Genomic DNA, 20,981 nt, shown 5'->3' on the forward strand with positions numbered 1-20,981 from the left:
TTAAGGTTGGGAAGCGATGGGCAAGGAAGCTAGCCAATAAGAACAGAGAACGACCGGAAGTTGGCGCGCGCGGAGTTGAGGGTGGGCGCTCGCAACCGCCTCGGCCTGCGCTGCTCAACGCAGCTTGGTGGCCTCGAGCCAGCGAGCAGCGCGTGACGAAGGGACTGAGCGACGGGCAGCCGCGGCCAATAAACGGCGGCCGCCGGGGCTCTGCAGCCAGTGGCGAGTGGGGGGGCGGGAGGCAGCAGGTTAGGCTGTGGGAAGTTAGTGGCGCTGCTGGGACTGGGGGAAGGAGAAGCTTCTTCCTCCTGCAGTTCCTCTCGCTCCGGGGACCAGCGGCGGCGGCGGCGGCCGCGGGCTACTCGGCTGCGGCTCCGGCTCCGCGTGCGAACTATGCTGACAGACGGCGGCGGCGGGAGCGGCGGAGGCGGTGGTGGCTCCTTCGAGGAGGACCTGGACTCTGTGACTCCGCGCTCGGCCCCGGCCGGGGCCTCGGAGCCACCTCCGCCGGGAGGGGTCGGGCTGGGGCTCCGTACCGTGCGGCTCTTCGGGGAGGCCGGGCCCGCGCCGGGTGGCAGTGGTAGTGGCGGTGGCGGCGGCAGCGGTGGCAGTAGTGGCGGTGGAGGTGGCGGCGCGGGCGGAGGGGACGCGGCGCTGGATTTCAAGCTGGCAGCCGCCGTGCTCCGGACCGGGGGTGGCGGCGGCGGCGGCGGCGGCGGTGGTGGTGGTGGCGGCGGCTCCGGCAGTGATGAAGATGAGGTTTCGGAGGTACGTCTCCTCTCTCCGCCTCCCGGATCCCTCCCCACCATACCCGGGGGTGCTGCTCGCCTTCGGTCGAGTGGTGGAGTCAGTTCCCTTTGCCTCCTTCCTGGCTAAGCTGTCTCCTGACAGCCGGTGGGGCCCATGGCGGCGGCGCGGGGCCTACTGCGCACTCGGCCCCATCTTACAGCTTGGGGCTTGGGAGGACTGGCTCCCCGAGCTTCCCCTTGTCCTCTGAACACCGGGAAAGAGGAGACAGTCTGAGGCCCTTCGTCTTCCGGCCCCTCAGGGGAGCGAGGGGGTTCGTAATGGCCCCTCCCCCACCCACCTTCGGGCTTGAAGGGGGAGCGGGCGTCAGTCAGTGTCCCTGTCCTTGGGACTGAGTAGAATCGGGGACTGTCGCCGAGCACCTGCACCACTTTTTATTTTAAGGCGGGGAGAAGAATTAAGACCCTTTTCCCCGCCTTCCCAAACTTGAGTTGGATGCTCGCCATATGAGTTCTCTTGCCTTTGGATTTAAGAGGCTTTTTTAGTTAATGTGTCATCTTGGTGTATATGAGAAGTAGGCATTCTAAAGAACATCAGAATGTGCGCTGAAAAATATTTCCTGTCCTGTTGAGAATCCACTATGAAGATTGAGATGAAAAGTTGTATTGGTGCATTGTTCCGCTTTGGGATGATAGTTCCCATGGTCTTTAGAAGCCTGAGGAGCATCTGGCACCCTAGGGCACCTTGTTAGCGTAAAGAGAATTAGTCTTTCAAATCCTTGTTCTAGGAATATTTTCTGCCGTAGGATGAGACCCAGATACCGTTTTTCCTTGGACCCTAGGGAGAACGGGTTCAAAGAGTTCTTCCCTTCTCATGATTCTTTAGCACACGAGATTGCCCATGGTGCCATTCTTAATTTGTTCGTAAGGTCATAACATGCAGTCAGCCATTCCATCTTTTTCTTTTTTTGGTATACATATACATGTATAACTTTTTTATGTATATCCCTATGCTTCTATGTACATATCCTGTAAAGAGAAACATTGCTCATGGGATACAGAGAACTCTGTCCCTTTTATGCTGTGCTAATTAAGGGGTCTTCCAGAATAGGATAAAAAGAGACAGTCTAAGATAATAGATAAGAGAACTGGCCTTGGAGGCTAGCCGACCTGAGTTCAAATTAAACCTCTGACACACACTTGCTGAGTGACTCTTCATATAAGACATTTAGCTTCCTATAGTAGTCTATGAAACTCTAAAACTATAAATTACAGAGGAGGGAGGTACCTGTGAGTGCACATTTGTAGAGAGACTTGATTTCATCCTGGAGTTCCTTTTATCAGTAAAATCACAGGTACAGTCCTTAGTCAGAACTGCACCAGGATTTTACTTACTCAGGTAATTTGCTTTCTCTGGCTATTGAAATTGGGGAGGAAGTCGGGGCTGAGATTTTGATTCCAGGATTAAGGAAATGTGTCTTAATTGTGTGCCTCCTTTGATATCTGTCTTGCTCTTTGTAGGTACTTAACAACAAATGTTTAATGAATGTGTGAAATCAAGGTGGGGCAGATAATATTTAAGTAGGCTTGGTTTAGCCGAAGTTTAGGTTGTGGGGAGTGTCTAGTGTACTTACTGCCTTAGGCTTATAGATAATTCCCGGAGCTAAAAACCTCTACCCTTTTAATTGAAAGTGTTAGGATGCATATTTAGTACTTGGAAGTTGGGGGGGGGGGGGGGGGGGGGAGGGGGAGAGAGAAGGAAAAGGGAGGGAGAAACACAGAAACAGCAGAGACTTAGGGGAAGAGAAAGTGAAGGGGGGTGGGGGGAGGGAATTCTGTTTACTGAACTGATTCTTTGATTTTTTTCCTTTAAATTTGAACATAGTTGATTGTCATGGGAGAAAAATTCTCTTGACTTTAATATTGTAGATAACAAAAGAGATAAAAACACCTGTTTATTTTATTTGTCAGTATTTCTATCCATGTTCTGGAATTATAGTGGGAGAGATCCCATTAGAGGCAGTTTTTGGCTAAGGTTTCACTTTCATGACTTATCATTTTATTAGTTATGTGACACTAGGCAAGTGACCAATCTGACATATTGGTAAAATAGGATACTAAAACTTAATCTATCCCACCTACCTCACAGGGTTGTTGTGAGGATCAAATGATATATATTTTGTAAAATTGTAAAGTGATATGCAAGTGTAGTGTGATAACTTTTAATGTTATTTGGATAGAAATTTGGAAGGGAAATTTTTTAACAGCATGTCTTTAGTTGAAGTAACTCCAAAATTTAGTCTTTGGAGTATCCTTATTTTGTGCTCTATTGGTAGTGTTAGAATTTTTCAGAACACCCTCTTTTTTAAGTAGAGTACATTCTGCTGCAAATACCCTTACCCTAATACAGATCTGTATGAAATGGAAAAAAATGTTATTTGTGGGCCATATATAATCTTTTTTATTCTATTCCAAGTAAGGGTTATTCTAGAATAATATTAAAATCTTTTGTCTTTAGTTCTTTAAGAGAAATGGTTTCGGGATTTTTCTAGAATCTTTAATGTCTTTCAAGGCTTAAATTTTATTTTGGGAATACTTCCTGACTTCCATGGAACAGTGGTGGCACAGTCTTCATTCTTTTTCTTAGGCTAAAGGACCTAATTACTTGCATATTCCCTGTACCTAAGGATTTTGGTGCTTATGTTCAGATAGTCCATAGTTTTAAGATTGAATTTTTTTCTACATGTTAAATTGAACAGAGGTATTAGGTGCCTATAGTATCTTTAGGAGATTGTTCCAAATGTTGGAGCAATTGATTTTTTTTAAAAGTTCAGTCAAAACATAGTCTCTACCCTCATGGAGCTTGAGCAAGAAGATGAGACACATAAGCAGAATATGATATACACTAATTCATGATAAGCCTAATAGAGAAGAGTAAAACAGACTGTTTTGTGATATCCTGATGAATAAAGGTTGTAATCCAACTGAGAGGAATAGGCTTTATGGTAAAGTTGCAGTTTGAAGTGAGTGTTAAAGAGATGTCCCACACCCATCATTTGTGACCTGCCCAGTAGAAGGAAGGATTTGTATTTTTATTCTGACATGGTAGAGGAGGACTCTCCAAAGGATCTGTGTCTTTCATTGAATAAGACAAGAATCTTTTATGCAGCCATTACTACCTTGTAGGTGAAGAATAAGAATAACCACATGTTTATGCTGATCAGGTAACAAGCTCAGTACTTTTTTTCTTTATTTCATGGGAAAGATTGAAACTTTTATCCTGTGTATCTATTTAATAGTTTGAGTCCCATAGTTAATATGTAAAGTCTAAATATTTATTGCGTAAATATAAAAGATGTATAATACAGATTTTATATTGCATTTGTCAGATAACTTTTTGCCTTTTCTCCAAATAGTTTATGAAATCTAGAATTTTTGAAATAGGCTTGATTGAAGATCTATGCAGAATAGGAATTGCTCATGTTTTTAACCTGGGCACCTTTGTAGTATTTCATTGGGTCATTTTAAGAAATTTTGTGAGGTAGTAAATACAAATATTATCTTCATTTTTAGTGATGAGGAAGGGAACTGATACTTAGAAAGATAAAATTACTTGATGAGTAGAATAATACAAAGATCATCTTCATTTTTAGGGAGGGAGGAATTGATAGGGAATTGATATTCAGAAAGATAAAATGATTTGTCCAGGGAAACACAATACTAGACCAGATCTTTTGGCTACACTCCCAAATGTTCTTTCCCCTATATCATGGGACTGGATAAAATAAACCTGGAATTATGCCAGGTTTAGAAACTCCATATGGGATCTTTGGGTTTTTATTGCCTTAAATATAGAAGCAAGTATCCATAACATATGTGTTAAGTGAAGCACATCTTGGAATAAAGTAGATTGTTAGAGTGTTCTTTATTCAGAGTTTTGAATAGAAAAGTCAGAATTTGAATTGTATCCCATTTAAGTAATTGATAGCTATTGTTTAGAATGGAAGGTCAGGTTGAAAAGTTCTTTTAATTATCAGTCGTTTAGAGATTGTTCAAAATTCAAGTTTAAAAATTCAATGGATTCATTCTTGAATGTAGTCATATTTATTAGGTTAAAAGAGAAATAAAAGACTTTTACAAACTTAGGAATTTTAGACCTGTTTTCTTATTTGTCATCTATGAAGTTTAATTCCTACTTTCTGTCATCTTTCTAAATGATATTATAGCTATACATATTCTAAAAGCTATTCTCTGGTTTGTAAATCAGAAATGTATATTATCATTTTTGTTGGGTGTGAGCTCAGCAATTAGGTGTAAAATTAAAATCGAAATTTTTATTAGAAACTCATCATGAAAATCATTACTGGAATCTAAAGGTGGTATATAAATGCATGTATCTGTGGATATAAATCTGTCTTATCTTTAATGCTTTACATAAGCATATGGGTGGATTTAGGCTCCCTTTAAGGGGAAATTTAAGGGGAAAATTTAATTTAAGGGGAAAAATTTATAAAACTAGAGCTGTCCCATAATGTAATATAGGTTGTCTTTGGAAGGTAGTAGGATTTTCCTTCATCAAGTTTTAAAGGCAGAAACTGAAGATTATTTGTCAGGTTCATTATAAAAGGAATTCTCTTATTTGAGTATAGTTTAGATCAGGGCTTCTTAAACTTTCCATTCGTGATCCCTTTTTGCTCAAAAAAATTTTATGTGACTGTAAATAAGTATACAAATCAAACATTTACTGATGATAAATCATAATTTTGTACCCCCACATTGTTAAATCTATATGGGGGGTTTCAAACCACAGTTTAAGAAGCTGAGGTGGTTTTCAATTTTGAGATTGATACTGTATAACCAGAAAAACAAAGAATTGCTACTCTCAGAGAGGAAAGCAATAGCCTATTTTTTGGAGAATTGATTAGAATATTATACTTTGTAGAGTCTACTTTCCTTATTAATGCTTTTTTCATCTTTATCATGAAAATTCCACCTTTATTTAGACTACATAGACTAGTAAGGTAAATCACTGCTTTTAATAGCATCTTAAAGTTTACCCTTACTGTTTAGATTATGGAGAAATTAAAAGGGAATTTTGAAAAAAAATTAGTGTAAAATTAAGGTATTTAATTTTTATTTATTTATTTTTTGGTTGAACACCATTTTAAATATTAGCAAGAAGACTTTTGTAAACAACAACAGTCAGTTGGGAAAAAAAAATACTTGTTTTTAAAAAACCTTAATCAAATTTGTCTACAATTTTTTTTTACACAAACTTAAATTAACAAAAGTAATTTTGTTATTAAGTTTGGATTTTTAAAATGAAGTACAAATTTTTTTAGGCTAAGTTTTGAAGAAATTTTACAATACTTTGTAAATAAAGGCATGTTTGTATGCTGAAACATTCCCCTGAATAAAAGTGCAACTTATAAATGATGATTTTTTTGGCTAAAGATTGAGTTTTTAAATAGTTTAATTTGATGGGAATTTTCAAAATGAAATTTTGAAGTAAAAGATTTAGACAGTTTTAAAAAATATTTCAATGGATTTGTGCTTTCTGTAAAATTTTAGGAATGAAGTAAATACATCTATGAGAATAGTTTGTTTAGTTTTGAGAAAAATTTGAGAGTAATAAGCCAGATGACTTTTGAACATCCATTTTAAAATGTCTCTAATTTCTTGAAAGATGAAAATAATAGCTTTTTCCCACAATTGCCAATTGCCCTATGAAGTGGATAGTTAGAAAGATGAATGATAAAATTTAGCTTCAAATAGTAAAGTATCATTTTTGAAGGACAGAAAACAGTTGCATTAATTATAGAATAATAAGTTACACAAAACACACCATATTTTAAAAATATGTAGGAATTGTTGGTTTGGGGCCAGCTTGCCCTTCCTTGAACAACAAAAATAGCTTTAAAAGAAAAGGAAGAAAATGAAATTAGCATTCTTTATTAATTGCCTGATAGAAAAAATTACTAAGATTCTCAAGGAGAAGAGGTGATAAAATATCTTATGAGAAATTGAAATTTATATTGGCATTTAGATACAGGATAGAAAGGCAACAATAAGCTATAGTAGTAGGATTTAAGAAAGATACAGAGAATGGACTCATAAGATATTGACTTTTAGTATCCAAATGTTTTTGTGTTTTGCTTTGGGGGGCATTGTGGGGGAAGAGTTTGGAGTGATTTAAAAGTCAGTGTGTCCTTGATTGCCCAAGTAGGCAGCTATTGGCCTACATTATACTTCAAAATTGAATAATTAGAAAAGGGTATCAAGTTAGCATATGTATCTAATAGAGATAGGAATTTAGAATGTGGTTTCATTGATATAGAAACTCCTAGCTGAGAAAATTCTCTTTACACCAATTTAAGAGTATTAAGAGAATTTACCTATAGCAGGGCTTTTTAAACTTTTTCCAATTGCAACTCCTTTTTTGCCTGAGAAATTTTTACTTGATTGTATATATAGGTATATAAAATAGGTATACAAATGAAACATTTACTGATTATAAATCATAATTTCATGACTCCTACATTCAGTTATGAGACCCCATATGATAGTGAGAACACAGTTTAAGAAGCTTTGACCTAGAGCACTGAGAGGCTCAGTGACTTGTTTAGCCTTGTCTATCTTCTCTCCCCTCCCCCCCCATATGCCATAGTTCATGTGATTCAGAGTTGGAAGAGAGTTTAAACTTCCACATTTTACAGAGGAGGAAACTGAGGAATACAAAAGTTTTAAGTGACTTGTCATAGGTCTTAAAACTATTAATATCTTAAGATGAAGGATTTAAATCTAGTTCTTCTTGATTCCAAGTCCCATTCTATATCTGCTATGCCCCACTTTTTATGCTCTTATTAAGGAGAAAAATAAAGGTCACCTTTGTCTATATACATAATTATATTTTTTTATATGGATAGCTTGGTTTTTGGCACTATAAAGGATGTTTTTTTAAAGGAAGATTTATACACAAAAAATAATATTCTGAAGATTGGCAAAATGTCAAGGTAGCAGTACACATATTATGCTGGTTAATAAATTTGTAGTTTTTTTTTCTCTCCAGAAAGAAGTGAGATATTCTCATTTTCACATCTCATTGGAATGTGCAATGCTCTACATACCACACACATTCAATAAATGCTGGTTGATTCATTGAATCAGTTGTGGGTTATCATATTTTCATATTTTGCTGTTATCTACAACCTTGAAATGAAATGGCATAATTCAGTGATATTTTTGAATTATGACTTCTTAAAAAAAGTTTTATAAAATTTAAAAGCACTCTAAATATGAGCTATCATTTTGAGACAGGCCATATAAATACATATACTTTTATTACTGAAGTATAGTACACTATAAGATATCCAAAATGTTCTCACTCTAACCTCTGAGAATAGTTGGTTTGAGGATTGTACTAATTTTACAGATAAACATTCTGATTTAAGGGATTTGCCTCAGGGTTTTACACTTAGTACTTCTTGGAACCAAAGCTTAAATTTAACTATTCTGATTCTTCCACTCTACATGACCCTACCACACCATTCTGATAGGAAATTTTATCTAATTTGGGGGAAAAAATATCTTGACAATTAATTATGCTTCACCTTTGGAAATTAGGCCTTTAAAACTTTCAGAGGGAAGACCTGAATATCAGAAACAACTACCTTCTTTTAAATATTTTTTTAAAAATACTTTATTTTCCCCCAATAACATGTATACATAATTTTTAACTCTCTCTCCCTCTCCCTCTCCCCTCCCCCCCTCCCCCGTGAAAGCATTCATTTTTTTAAAATGTGAGTTCCAAATTTTTCCTCTTTTTCTCTTCCTCTCATCTTCTCCCTTCCTGGGATAGTAAGCAATTTGTTATAGGTAATTCATTTGCAATCATACAAAATATATTACTATATTGAGTCATGTTGTGAAGTAAGAGACAGATCCAATGGGGGGGGGGGAATCACAAAAAAGTAAAAAATAATAAAGCTTTGACCTTTATTCAGATCAACTATTTCTCTGGAGGTAGATAGCATTTTTCATTATGAGTCCTTTGGAATTGTCTTGAATTATTGTATTTTTTTTCTCTCTCTTTTTTTTTTTATTATTTTTTTATTATTATTTTTTTATTTAATAGCCTTTTATTTACAGGATATATGCATGGGTAACTTTACAGCATTAACAATTGCCAAACCTCTTGTTCCAATTTTTTACCTCTTACCCCCCTCCCCTCCCTAGATGGCAGGATGACCAGTAGATGTTAAATATATTAAAATATAAATTAGATACACAATAAGTATACATGACCAAAACGTTATTTTGCTGTACAAAAAGAATCAGACTCTGAAATATTGTACAATTAGCTTGTGAAGGAAATCAAAAATGCAGGTGGGCATAAATATAGGGATTGGGAATTCAATGTAATGGTTTTTAGTCATCTCCCAGAGTTCTTTCTCTGGGCATAGCTGGTTCAGTTCATTACTGCTCCATTAGAAATGATTTGGTTGATCTCGTTGCTGAGGAGGGCCTGGTCCATCAGAACTGGTCATCATATAGTATTGTTGTTGAAGTATATAATGATCTCCTGGTCCTACTCATTTCACTCAGCATCAGTTCGTGTAAGTCTCTCCAGGCCTTTCTGAAATCATCCTGTTGGTCATTTCTTACAAAACAGTAATATTCCATAATATTCATATACCACAATTTATTCAGCCATTCTCCAACTGATGGGCATCCATTCAGTTTCCAGTTTCTAGCCACTACAAAAAGGGCTGCCACAAACATTCGTGCACATACAGGTCCCTTTCCCTTCTTTATAATCTCTTTGGGATATAATCCCAGTAGTAACACTGCTGGATCAAAGGGTATGCACAGTTTGTTGAATTATTGTATTGCTGAGAATAGCTAAGTCACTCACAATCAGCATACAATATTGCCTGTTACTGTGTACAGTGTTCCCCTGATTTTGTTCATTTTACTTTGTATCATGATAGTTCAAATAAGTCTTTCCAGATTTTTAAAAAATAAGCCTGTTTATCATTTCTTAGAGCACAATAAGATTCTATTACAATCATATACCTCAACTTGTTCAGCCATTCCTCAGTGGATAGGCATTCTTAGCCTTAATTTCCAGTTCTTAGCCATCACAAAAAGAGGTGTTATAAATATTTTTGTACAGATAAATCATTCCCTCTCCCTCCCTTTTTAAAATCTCTGTGAGATACAGACCTAGCAGTGGTATTGCTAGGTCAAAGTGGTAGGTATTGCATAGTTTTGGAGCTCTTTGGACATAGTTCCAAATTGCTCTCCAGATTGGTTAGATCAGTTCACAACTTCACAAACAGTGCAACAATGTCCCATTTTTTTTTCATCCCTCCAAGATTTGTTATTTTCCTTTTCTGTCATATTAGCCATCTAATTGATATGAAGTATTACCTCTGAGTATTTTTAATTTGCATTTCTGTAATCAGAAGTGATACAGAATATTTTTCATTTGCTTTGATACAGATAGCTTTGATTTCTTCATCTGAAAACTGCCTCCAACAGCTCTTCTAAGAGACAATAGGAAAATGATTAACCAATTGCCGTAAATCCCATAGATTCTGTTAATTTTTTTTAATCCCTTGTCGATTTCCAAAGCCATCCCTACTCAAAAGTAACCTAGAGGCATCACAAGCTCAAAATGGCCAAAATAACTTACTTTTTTCCAAATCTCTTTGACATATTACATTCATTTTAACCATATAAAACCAAACATTCCTTGTAGGATTTAGGAGGCTGTGAAAGTATCTAAGATACAGGCCAGAAATCAAAATGTCTTGTTCTGTTTTGTTTTTAAAAAATAAGTTAACTTAGAGAAAGTTACCGGGAATACTTAAGGTGTCATTAAAACATAAGGTGGTTTTTTTTTGTTGTTGTTGTTTGTTTTGGTTTGGTTTTTTTACATATGGGTATTATGAATTGGGGTTTTCCTGGCATCTAAGTATATGATAAAAGTTCTCAAATCCAGATTAAATAAATGATATGTCCATTTTATACAGTATGACTTGGTTAGCTCTAATGGCCATAATTCTTCCTTTCTCACACAAATTATTGGAGGGTTTTTTTTTTTTTTTAAATAAAAGAACTAATTCATTGTTGGTAGAGGTTATAAACTGATCCATACATTTTGGAGAACAATCTGGAATTATGCCCCCAAAGTTACTAAACTCCCTATGTTCTTTGAAACCAGCAATGCCACTAACTTTGTCTATTTCCAAAGATGGTTAGGGAAAAAAGAAGAAAAAAAACATACTATGTTTTCTAAAATGTGTAGAGCAGTTCTCTTTATTGTGGCAAACAACTGGAAATTGCAGTGATGCTCATTAGTTGGAGAATGGATGAACAAGTTGTGATGCATGATTGTGACGGAATGCCTATAAGAAATGGTGAGCTCAATGAATTTAGAAAAAAAATGGAAAGACTTGATTGAAATTATGAAGGAAATGAGCAGAACTAAGAAAATGTTGTATATAGTAACAACAATGTATTTTAAGAATGTTTTTGAGTTAATAAGTTATTTTGACTACTATATAAACACCTGAATTAACTATAAAGGACATATGAGGAAAGATGCTATCTCCATCCAGAGAAAAAGCTGATAAATAGAAGTATAGAATAATTTTACATATGTATGTGTATATATGTATGGATGTATGCATATATACACACCTATTTGTGTCTAATGGTAGCTAAGATGGAGAGAGAAAAAAGGGAAAAAGATATTTACATGATAATTTCATTGTATATTTGAAAAGATAGTAAATTATACATTGTAGATTTGCAGTTTCCTGTGCAATCATCTTTTTAATTGTACCGTATTTATGGAATGTTTGTTTTATTCAATAAATTAAAAAATAAAAGGACCATAGATTCATATGGTAGGAAGGGACTTTAGAGATATTGCTCAGTCCTCGGGGCAATTTACTAATATCACAACTAGATAATCTCTAAACTAGGATTTTTGACTTTTCCAGTTCTCTTTCCGTTAACTATTCCATGCTGCATCTCTTGTTATACTGGACCACTGAACCAGTTAACATTCCACAGAAGCTGCTCTAGTAAATGTTAGTTCCAGATTAGTGTGTAGCATAGTTATGCTTATTGAGAATTGATTTAATATTAGCTGACAACCACATAGTTCAAAATTAAGTACTTAAGAATAGTAACTTGTATGGCTTTGTTAATCTAGTATTTGATACCCAAAATATTTTAATAGTAGTTTTTTCTTTTGTTTGTTTGCTTGCTTATTTTTTCACAATAGTATTTTATTTTTCCAAATCCATGTAAAGATACTTTTCAACATTTATTTTTGTAAGACTTGGTATTCCAAATTTTTCTCCCTCCCTTACCTTCCCCTCCCCAATACAATAAGCAATCTTTTTTTTTTTTTTTTAATAGCCTTTTATTTACAGGATATATGCATGGGTAACTTTACAGCATTAACAATTGCCAAACCTCTTGTTCCAATTTTTCACCTCTTAGCCCCCACCCTCTCCCCCAGGTGGCAGGATGACCAGTAGATGTTAAGTACATTAAAATATAAATTAGATACACAATAAGTATACATGACCAAAACGCTATTTTGCTGTACAAAAAGAATCAGACTCTGAAATACAATAAGCAATCTTGATATAAGTTAAACATGTACAGTCCTTTTAAACATATTTCCATATTTGTCATGTTGTACAAGAGAAATCAGACCAAAAAGGGGAAAAATCATGAAAAAGAAAAGACAAAGAAAAAAAGAGGTGACAATTCTGTGCTTCCTCCACATTCAGTCTCCATAGTTTTCTCTCTGGATGCAGATGGTATTTTCCATCCCGAGTCTATTGGAAGTGTCTTGAATCATGTCCTTGACAGCTAGTTTTCTTCAGGACTTTGCAAATGTACTCCAGGACTCTTTTTCTTTTTTGGTCTTAACATCTCCTGGGTATTCAGTGGAGAGGCGGGAAGACCTCAATTCAAATAAGGCAATAGACCCTTAAAAGCTATGTGAAAAAAAGTCATTTAAACTCTGTTTCCCTCAATTTCTTCAGTAGGAAAATAGGAATAATAATGATAATAATGGTACCTACCTTCCAGGATTGTTGTGAGGATCAGATGAGATAATATTTATGCAATACTTAGCTCAGTGCCTAGCACATAATAGCCACTTAATAAATGCTTGTTTCTTTTCTTTTGTGGAATCAGTTATTGTCTGCAAGTGACTCCCCAATCTACACATTTTATCACTCTATTCTCTCCCCATACTAGTACAGTCCTTGTTACACAATAAGTACTTTTTAATTCATTTAGCTCTCCTGAGCCCAAATTCCATATTATCAAGCCATTTATAAGATGTTTCTACCTGGATTTTCTAGAGGCATCTTAAACTCTACATTTCCCAAACATCTCATGTCTTTCCCCCTAGATTTACTCCTAACTCTTCTCTATTGGTTTGGAGGGTACCATTATTCTTTGGTCACCCAGACTTGCAACTTTTGAGTTATCTTTTGATACGAATCTTTCTCTCAAATCCTCTCCAATCCCCTCTCCACTCTGATTATTTGCTAAATCTTGTTTCCATTATTAATCTCATCCCTTTTATTTTCACTCACATGGCCACCATCTTAGTTCAGGCCATCATTTACTCTTTTGTCTAGACTCTGACAGTTACCTGGGTTCCCTCTCTATAATCATTTTTCTGCATATATGTTAAGTTGATATTCCTGAAGTCTGCCACTGTCACTATCTATGTTGCTCAAGAAATCATTAGTTTCCTGTGGGACTCTAGGACGAAATACAAATCTGTGTTTGACATTTGAAGCTTTTTATCATCTAGTACCCACTTTTCTTTCTTTTTAAAAAAATATAATAACTTAATTTTTCAAAATACATGCAAAGTTAATTTTCAATATTCACCCTTGTAAATCTTGTGTTCAGCTTTTTCTCCCTCATTTACTAACCTTCTCCCCTCCTCTGGATAGCAAGTAATTCAATATAGGTTAAACATGGACCATTTCTCTTTCTAGACTGATTTCATATGTGAAGCTAAACAGTATAACTATTCTAAACTTTAGTTTATACATGATATCTTGTCTCCCATCTCTATTTTTTATTATTTTTTTATTTAAAAATTATTTTTTAATTTTTGCTGAGGCAATTGGGGTTAAGTGACTTGCCCAGGGTCACACATCTAGGAAGTGGTAAGTGTCTGAGACTATATTTGAACTCAGGTCCTCCTGACTTCGGCACTGGTGCTCTCTCCATTGTGCTACCTCCCTGGCTGCCTCCCCTCTCCCAGCTCTTGTTTTTTGGCACAGGATCCCCTCACATTCTTTTCATTTCTGTGTTTCTTCTTTGGGATTACCTTAAATACTCTTCCTCATTTCTGGCTCTTTTAATCCTTAGTTCCCTTTGAGACTAAAATGAAATGCCATCTCTTAGTGTAGAATTTCCATATCTTAACTACTCCCTTCCCCTTTCTATGCTGCTTTTCCAATTACTTTTTATTTGTTATTTGTGTACTTTGTATTTACTTGTGAAACTGTTTCTCTTGAATAGAATGTAAACTACTAGAATGGCTAAGACAGTTTTGTATCTATCTTTGTATACTTAGCACCTAGCACAGTGCCTAGCAAATGAGAGGTAATGGTTGTTGAGTGAATGGTTATGAAATAACCACAGATCAAGAAATAAGAGCTGTTACAAAGTATACTTTAGTAATAGAAGAAGCTCTCTGTTTTCAGTAGTTAATATATGGTACCTAGATTATTTTATAAAAATTAACTTGCATGGGCTATTCTTTAGGTTAGGAAAAGCAGATAAAAAAATCTCTTAATCACGAAGTGTTATGTCCAGTCTGAATGGGATCAAAATTGTTTTACTCCAAATGGCATACCTTAGATGAAGTTAGTATTGACTTAGTCCAAAAAGCTAATGTTAGATTATATAGCACTCAAGTTTACATGCAGTCCTTCAAAAATCATATTTCGTCTATATTCACACTTGAAAGGTTTGTTTAACTGGAGTTGGCCCCCTCAGGTGCTCAGTTACACACGACTGTAGTTTAAAAAAAAAAAACCATAACTAACTGTGGGAACAAAAAGTAAGCAGAAGCACATTTTCAACATACCTGGCTAATTTTTCAGGTGATGTCTAATGACATTTAGATTATTGAGAACATTGTTTTGTTAATTCATAAGAAATATATCCTTTTTGGATCCATGATAATAGTAAGAGATTGAAGAGTCCTACACATGAGAGAATATGAAGAAAAAAATTCTGCATGTGCCCTATATGAATGCTCAGTGCTTCCTCTTCTGAAGTATCTGCTATTGTCTAGTTATTTTCAGTCAGTATTTGCTGTTTGCCAGACACTGTTAAGCACCAGAGTTTCAAAGCAAAGCAAAACAAAATCAGTCCCTGTCTTCAAGCACCTCACTCTCTAAGGTATAAGTACTATGTTATAAGTAAAAGATGATATAATAATTGACAAAACACTTTAAAATTTGAAAAGCATTTTTATAAAAGCATTATTTTGTTTTAACCTCATTGCAGCCTTTTGAGGTAAATACAACATTTTACATGTGAGGAAACTATAGCTCTAGGAGAAGTTAAGTAACTTGTCTATAGTTGTATAAAGTGTCACATTTGGGATTGAAGTTAGGACTATCGCTTCTCTTAGTACTCCTACTGTACCATGCTTTTATGATTAAGTTCTCTTTATATACTTTCAAATACTCAGTAGATTACTTTTTAATTCTTGAAATGAATAGAGACCTGTTAGCATTTTATCACAACATTAAATTGTATAAACTTATGTTATTTCTTTTACAGGTACAAAATTTGGAAAGTTTTTTCCTGTATATCTTGTGAAGTTTGAGGCAAAAATTAAAAGGTCAAATCTTGTTATTTGAAACTATATACGTCTTGACATGCTGTCTTATAAGTCTCAGCATCTAGCCCTAACTGCCTCTGTTCTTTTCTGAATGTATAAATATTATTTTTTTCCACTTTAAATTTAAAATTGTAAATGCTTTTTCATATGAGAGAAGGGATTTATCAGGAACTAGTAAGGTGTGGAACACATATAGAAGAAAATAGTAGTCAGATTAGATGAATAAATGCAAGTTCCTTTCATGGCTTGATTTCTGAATGAGAAGGTTTTTTTTTTTTTTTTTTTTTTTTTTTAAGGCTGAATTTCTGCTCACAATTTTTTCCCTTCTCTTCTGGATTTGAAATTGTGTCCAGTCTTTGAAAATTCAGTACATCTCAGTGATGAAAAGATAGTGGCTTTCAAATAAATCAAACTTGTCATCTAAACCAGGGCTTGCTATACTTTTTCTACTCCAAACCCCTTTTTGCTTGGTTTTATAGATATCTCAGGCGGCTTTTTGAAAAACATGATGTCATAGGATCCATATAAAAACTTAAAACTTGTACTTGTTTTCCATTGACAAAAACTTGACCTTCAAGACCTAATCATTGTTGATGGAATTGATATTTGTTTCCTTATTTATTTATAAGGATTTGGTAGAGAAGTGGCACTTCTTTTCACAACATCCACAATAAAATAATTTACTCAGATTCCTTGATAATATCAGTTCAAGGATTCTTTTGAACATTTAAAATTGATTTGTCTTAACATGCAATACACCTCTCTAATTCTAATTTACTCATATGTAAAGAACCTCTTAGCAGGACATTTTTGACTTAAATGGAAAAACAGTGAATTGTTGGAAAACTGTACTGTGATTCATTGTTAGTAGGTGTTTTCTCTTCCAGATTTTTTTTTTCTGTTATTAGGTTCACTTGTAGAATATCTCAGAATTTTCAGGTTGTATTGTAATATATAATCATTTTCCTTAAATTGCATTAAGGAAATTTTTTGAAATTTAGTATAATGAGGATAGTAAATACCTTGAATGTTTCTCCACAGCATCAGATCCAAGAAAAGTTTATGATCTCTGGCAAACTGTAATCAAAATTCACTGGTAAAGTTTATTTAGCACATTTGTTAACTTTTTTACTTTCAGCTTTATGTTTGATAGGATTTAGAAGTGGAAGATTTTATGAAAACATTTTAGTTCATTCATCCCCTTTTGTTATAAATAAGATATAACTGAAACAGGGTGGGGTAGGACAACAAATGGCTTGTCTAAGGTCACAGTAGTCAAAAATAGTAGATCTCTAGGACCTGCACTCAGGCAGATCCTCCAGGTCTAAATTCTGACATAAGTGCCAGAACTAAAATTTGAACCCAGGTCCTTTGACTCCACTGCAGCATTCTAAACTGTTATTCTACAGATGAGTTAATCTTAATAAATTGGAAGAGATTTTCTAAAAGTCATTTTTAGAAAATATGAGAAATAACCAGGTTTCAGATATTTTTTCATGGCTTTAGATTGTCTCAAAATTATAGGTATAAGATATATTATTTTCCCTGCCTTTAGTAGCTTAATAAGGATTCTGGCATGACTATTCAGAATTAATACATATGCACTCAATATAACAATATTTGTTCACTAACATATCAACATGATAAATTGAAGCATTTGGGAATAGAATTGAACATGTACTCCATCTACTGGCATCAAAGGAGCAAAGCAGGCACTATAATCTGTTTATATAGGGCTTTAATGAGAGACACACCTGCTAACCAGGTGCAGAGAATGACATGTGGGTCATTGAGGGTGAGTAGTTCAGGTAGCCATGAAGAGGAGAACCTAGCGCTTACTTACTTTATTGGTTTTGATGAATGGTTTATGGTGTTTGCGGCTCTTCTGAAACTGTTGAAGGACTTATTTCTTTTGCAAGTCAATTAAAAACTATATATTTTTTTTAAATTATGAGAAGATAGGGTTTATTCCAGTTACCACTTGGGAAGGGATAGCGAGGATAGGATGCAAGGGTAGAACTTTATTTATGAAGTTGGCTTTTTTTATATTTCAGATTTCTATAGGCTTTGTGGTGCTTACCAAAGTAGGGCAAAAAATTTTTTTTTTTCTTTTGGTGCTATCAACTTTTTTCTCCCAATGTCCTTCTCACTTAGAATTACAGAATTTTAGGACTATAAGAGACATTAAAAAAAAAAAAAAAACATCTGTTCAACTTTCTCCCTTTACAGATGAGGCATTTGAGACCTAACGAGGGAAAGTTATTTGCTCAAAGTTGCAGAACCTAGTTAGAAGTATATAACCTGGTTTTAGAACCTGTCTTCTGTCGGAGTTCTTTACCTACACATCAAGGTTTTCATAGTGCTTACTGCAAATAGACCATTTGCATTTACAAAACAAATAGACAAAACCTGGTGAATAAGATCAACTTATTTTTTACCTTTTAAGGTCTTAATTTCCATTTCTTCAGGGACTTATATGTGAAAAATGTTTGAGCTTTATGAGAGACGCTTGTGAGAGTTTCCATTTAGAAAATAATAGCTTTATACTTGACTAACTATAACATGACCAAGCGATGAGAGAAATATAAGAATGTTAGTTTAAATATTTAAAACACTAAAAATGATATATGTTCAATTTAAATCAAGCATTTATTATTGTTTACAGTTTAGCCCTGTAATAAGCAAAGGGAATTTTAAGAAAAGGCAAAACCAATTTACCCTCAGAAAGCTTAAGTGGGGGGAATTGACATGTAATTAATTAGGTGTATAAAAAATACATATGGAATAAGTGGGAGATAATCTTTAAGAATAATATTTTAAAGGGAAACTGAGAAAGGTTTCCAACAAGAATATGGAATTTTTAGCTGTCTTAAAAAAAATCAGAGATTCTAAGAGACAGATAAGGAGATAGCATCGAAATATGAGGAAAAGGCAGGTAGATGGGAGCTATACACTGCTGTTTATGAAGACTAGCAAGTAGATCAGCATACTTGTATCAGTTAATAAACATCTTTCAGTTGCCTACTATATGCCAGGCATTGTGCTATGTGCAGGGGATTCAGAGAAAGGTAAAAGATGGTTCCTGTTGCCCTTGGAGGAGTCAGGAAAGACTTCATGTAAAAGATGGCATTCTAGCTGAGATTTGAAGCCAGGGAAACTGGGAGGTGTAGGTGAAGAGAGGAGAGCTTTGTTCATGAGGGCAGCTGGGGAAAATCTCCCTGAATAGGAGCTTGAATGATTGTGTGAGGATCAAAGAATATGTGTTGCTTGAGAGTATTTGAGGAGTAGTGTATAAGACTGGAAAGGTGGGAAGAGGGGGTAAGTTATGAAAGTCTTTGAGAAGTTAAGTTTTGGACATGTTGAGTTACATATGGAGTAGTGAGTTTTATATATCTGGTAGACAATTGGAGATATGAGACAAGAGGTTTGTAAAGGGGTTAGGAGTGGTATAAATAGATTTGAGAATCATTGGCATAGAAATGATAATTGAATTCATGGAAACTGATGAGATCACCAAGTAAAGTAGAGGGAGAAGAGAAAAAAGTCTAAAACAGAGTTTTGGGGGGCCACCCAGGATTAGAAGGTGTGATCTAAATGAATATTTAGTATAGGAAACTGAGAAGGAACAGTTAGATTGGAAGAGAACCAGAAAAGATCAGTGTCAAGAAATTTAGAGAGAAGAGAGTATCAAGAAGAGAATATTGACAGTGTCAGTGTAGAGAGGAGTAAAATGTAAGAAGACTAGAAAAGTCTTGTTGTTGTACTACAAAAGGCTGTAAATCTAAGCATTCTGACCAGCATCTATCTCTTAAAGTATGACTATAGTGTTATTATCACTAACATAATAACAATTATTTGATCATAATTGATAATAACAATTGATTACTGACTAAATTTGCTAAGTTTTTATTTTAAATTATTACAGTTTTAAATTAGTGTTTTAGATTGTGATTCCTGTCACTCCCGTACCTATTTCTTGTCACTCTACTATGTTATTGCAGAACTGGAAAGGATATACAGATCTGAGGGCCATTTAATATTTTTCTTTGTTTCTTGGGGGGGGGGGTACTGTGGCCAAAGAATTTTATCATCTCAGGGAATAGCCTATTGAATTATAAGAGATAGTATGTTCATTTGGTAGCATGTAATACTGAAATGTAGGATGGCTTTAGTATGTTGAGGAAAACATGGGAATCATAAATGCTAAGGATACAATGGTTTGCAGTCTTTTGGGTAGAATATCCAAATTGAGCTGGCTCAATCAATTCATCCATTGAATTACGAATTGAATGCTTGCAAGAAGCTTTTGGTTATTTTGTCTCTGTGAATTTAGAAAGTTATCCTGAGAACTAGATGAATCTTCTATTGCTATTTCTCAGTAAAAAAAGACTTGTTATTAAAGCAGTTTTTATTTAAGTAGATTGTTCCACCTGACTAGTTCTTCAAGTTTATAAAGCTCAGTTCTTTGATTTAGTGTCTCCACAGAAACTGTTAACTTTTTAAATGGTTCATTTGAAATGTGAAATGTAACAGTTCTCAAATTGTGTTTGTGGTGGTGTTCGGATTGAAGCTTGTGCGTGTCTGTATGTGTAATGAAAAAAAGAATAATAGTGAGGAAAAGTTACTGTAAGTTTTTGTCTTAGCCTCTTGGTCTATAACAGCTCACAGTTTTTGGTAGGCTTTATATACTTTTCCCCACTTGAATCTAATCATGCTTAGAGAAAGCAAAGCCTTGTGGGACTAGTTTTAGAATGCTATGAGTCAATGACTTGAAACAAATTTCCATGTTTTTGAAAAATATCATACCAATATAGTTGTATCTAAATATTTGTGAATGTAGCTTTTGGCCAGAGATGGTAATGTGCAACTGTATCTTTTGAACAGTTTCAAGTTTATTATCATGAAGATCTTATATTCTTTTAAGTGATAATATTACTAGATATTTATATAAGGCTTTATGGACATTGTATATGGCATGTCATCATATGTTGCTAAAAATCTGTAGTGTTTTTTAATACAACATTTATCTGATTTTAAAAATCTATAATTATACATGACTTAATTTGATTGATTTGACTATTGATATACAAACTAACTTATGTCTTAGTATTTTAATTAAGTTGTCAAAAGTGGCTCATTAATTTTTTCCCAAATGGTAAACATATTACCTAGATATTCTGTCATTTTACTGGTTTCTTGAAAATTCAGAGAAGCTAGAAGAGGTGTCAGTGTTGGAAAGAAGAGTTTTCTTAGTATGATTGATTTACATGTAATAATAATTGCCTTTCTTAAAAAGTGTTGGTGCTATTTTAATGTGA

At 35.0% G+C, this 20,981-nt stretch overlaps 1 protein-coding gene across 10 annotated transcripts in view; it reads left to right on the forward strand.

Moving 5' to 3' along the window:
• The first annotated feature begins 264 nt into the window (after window positions 1–264).
• The window catches only part of LOC100933962 (ankyrin repeat and KH domain-containing protein 1), a 134,404-nt gene continuing 113,687 nt past the window's right edge, over window positions 265–20,981 (forward strand). For 8 of the 10 annotated variants that reach the window (XM_031953392.1, XM_031953393.1, XM_031953391.1 and 5 more), the window contains exon 1: window positions 265–768. In XM_031953392.1, the coding sequence (XP_031809252.1) occupies window positions 394–768 (375 nt within the window). In that variant the 5' untranslated portion in view covers window positions 265–393. The remainder of the gene's footprint in view (window positions 769–20,981) is intronic. The other 2 variants (XM_031953390.1, XM_031953396.1) reach the window with 1 other exon arrangement.

The sequence above is a fragment of the Sarcophilus harrisii genome, chromosome 2 (genome assembly GCF_902635505.1).
Source record: "Sarcophilus harrisii chromosome 2, mSarHar1.11, whole genome shotgun sequence".
NCBI lineage: Eukaryota > Metazoa > Chordata > Mammalia > Dasyuromorphia > Dasyuridae > Sarcophilus > Sarcophilus harrisii.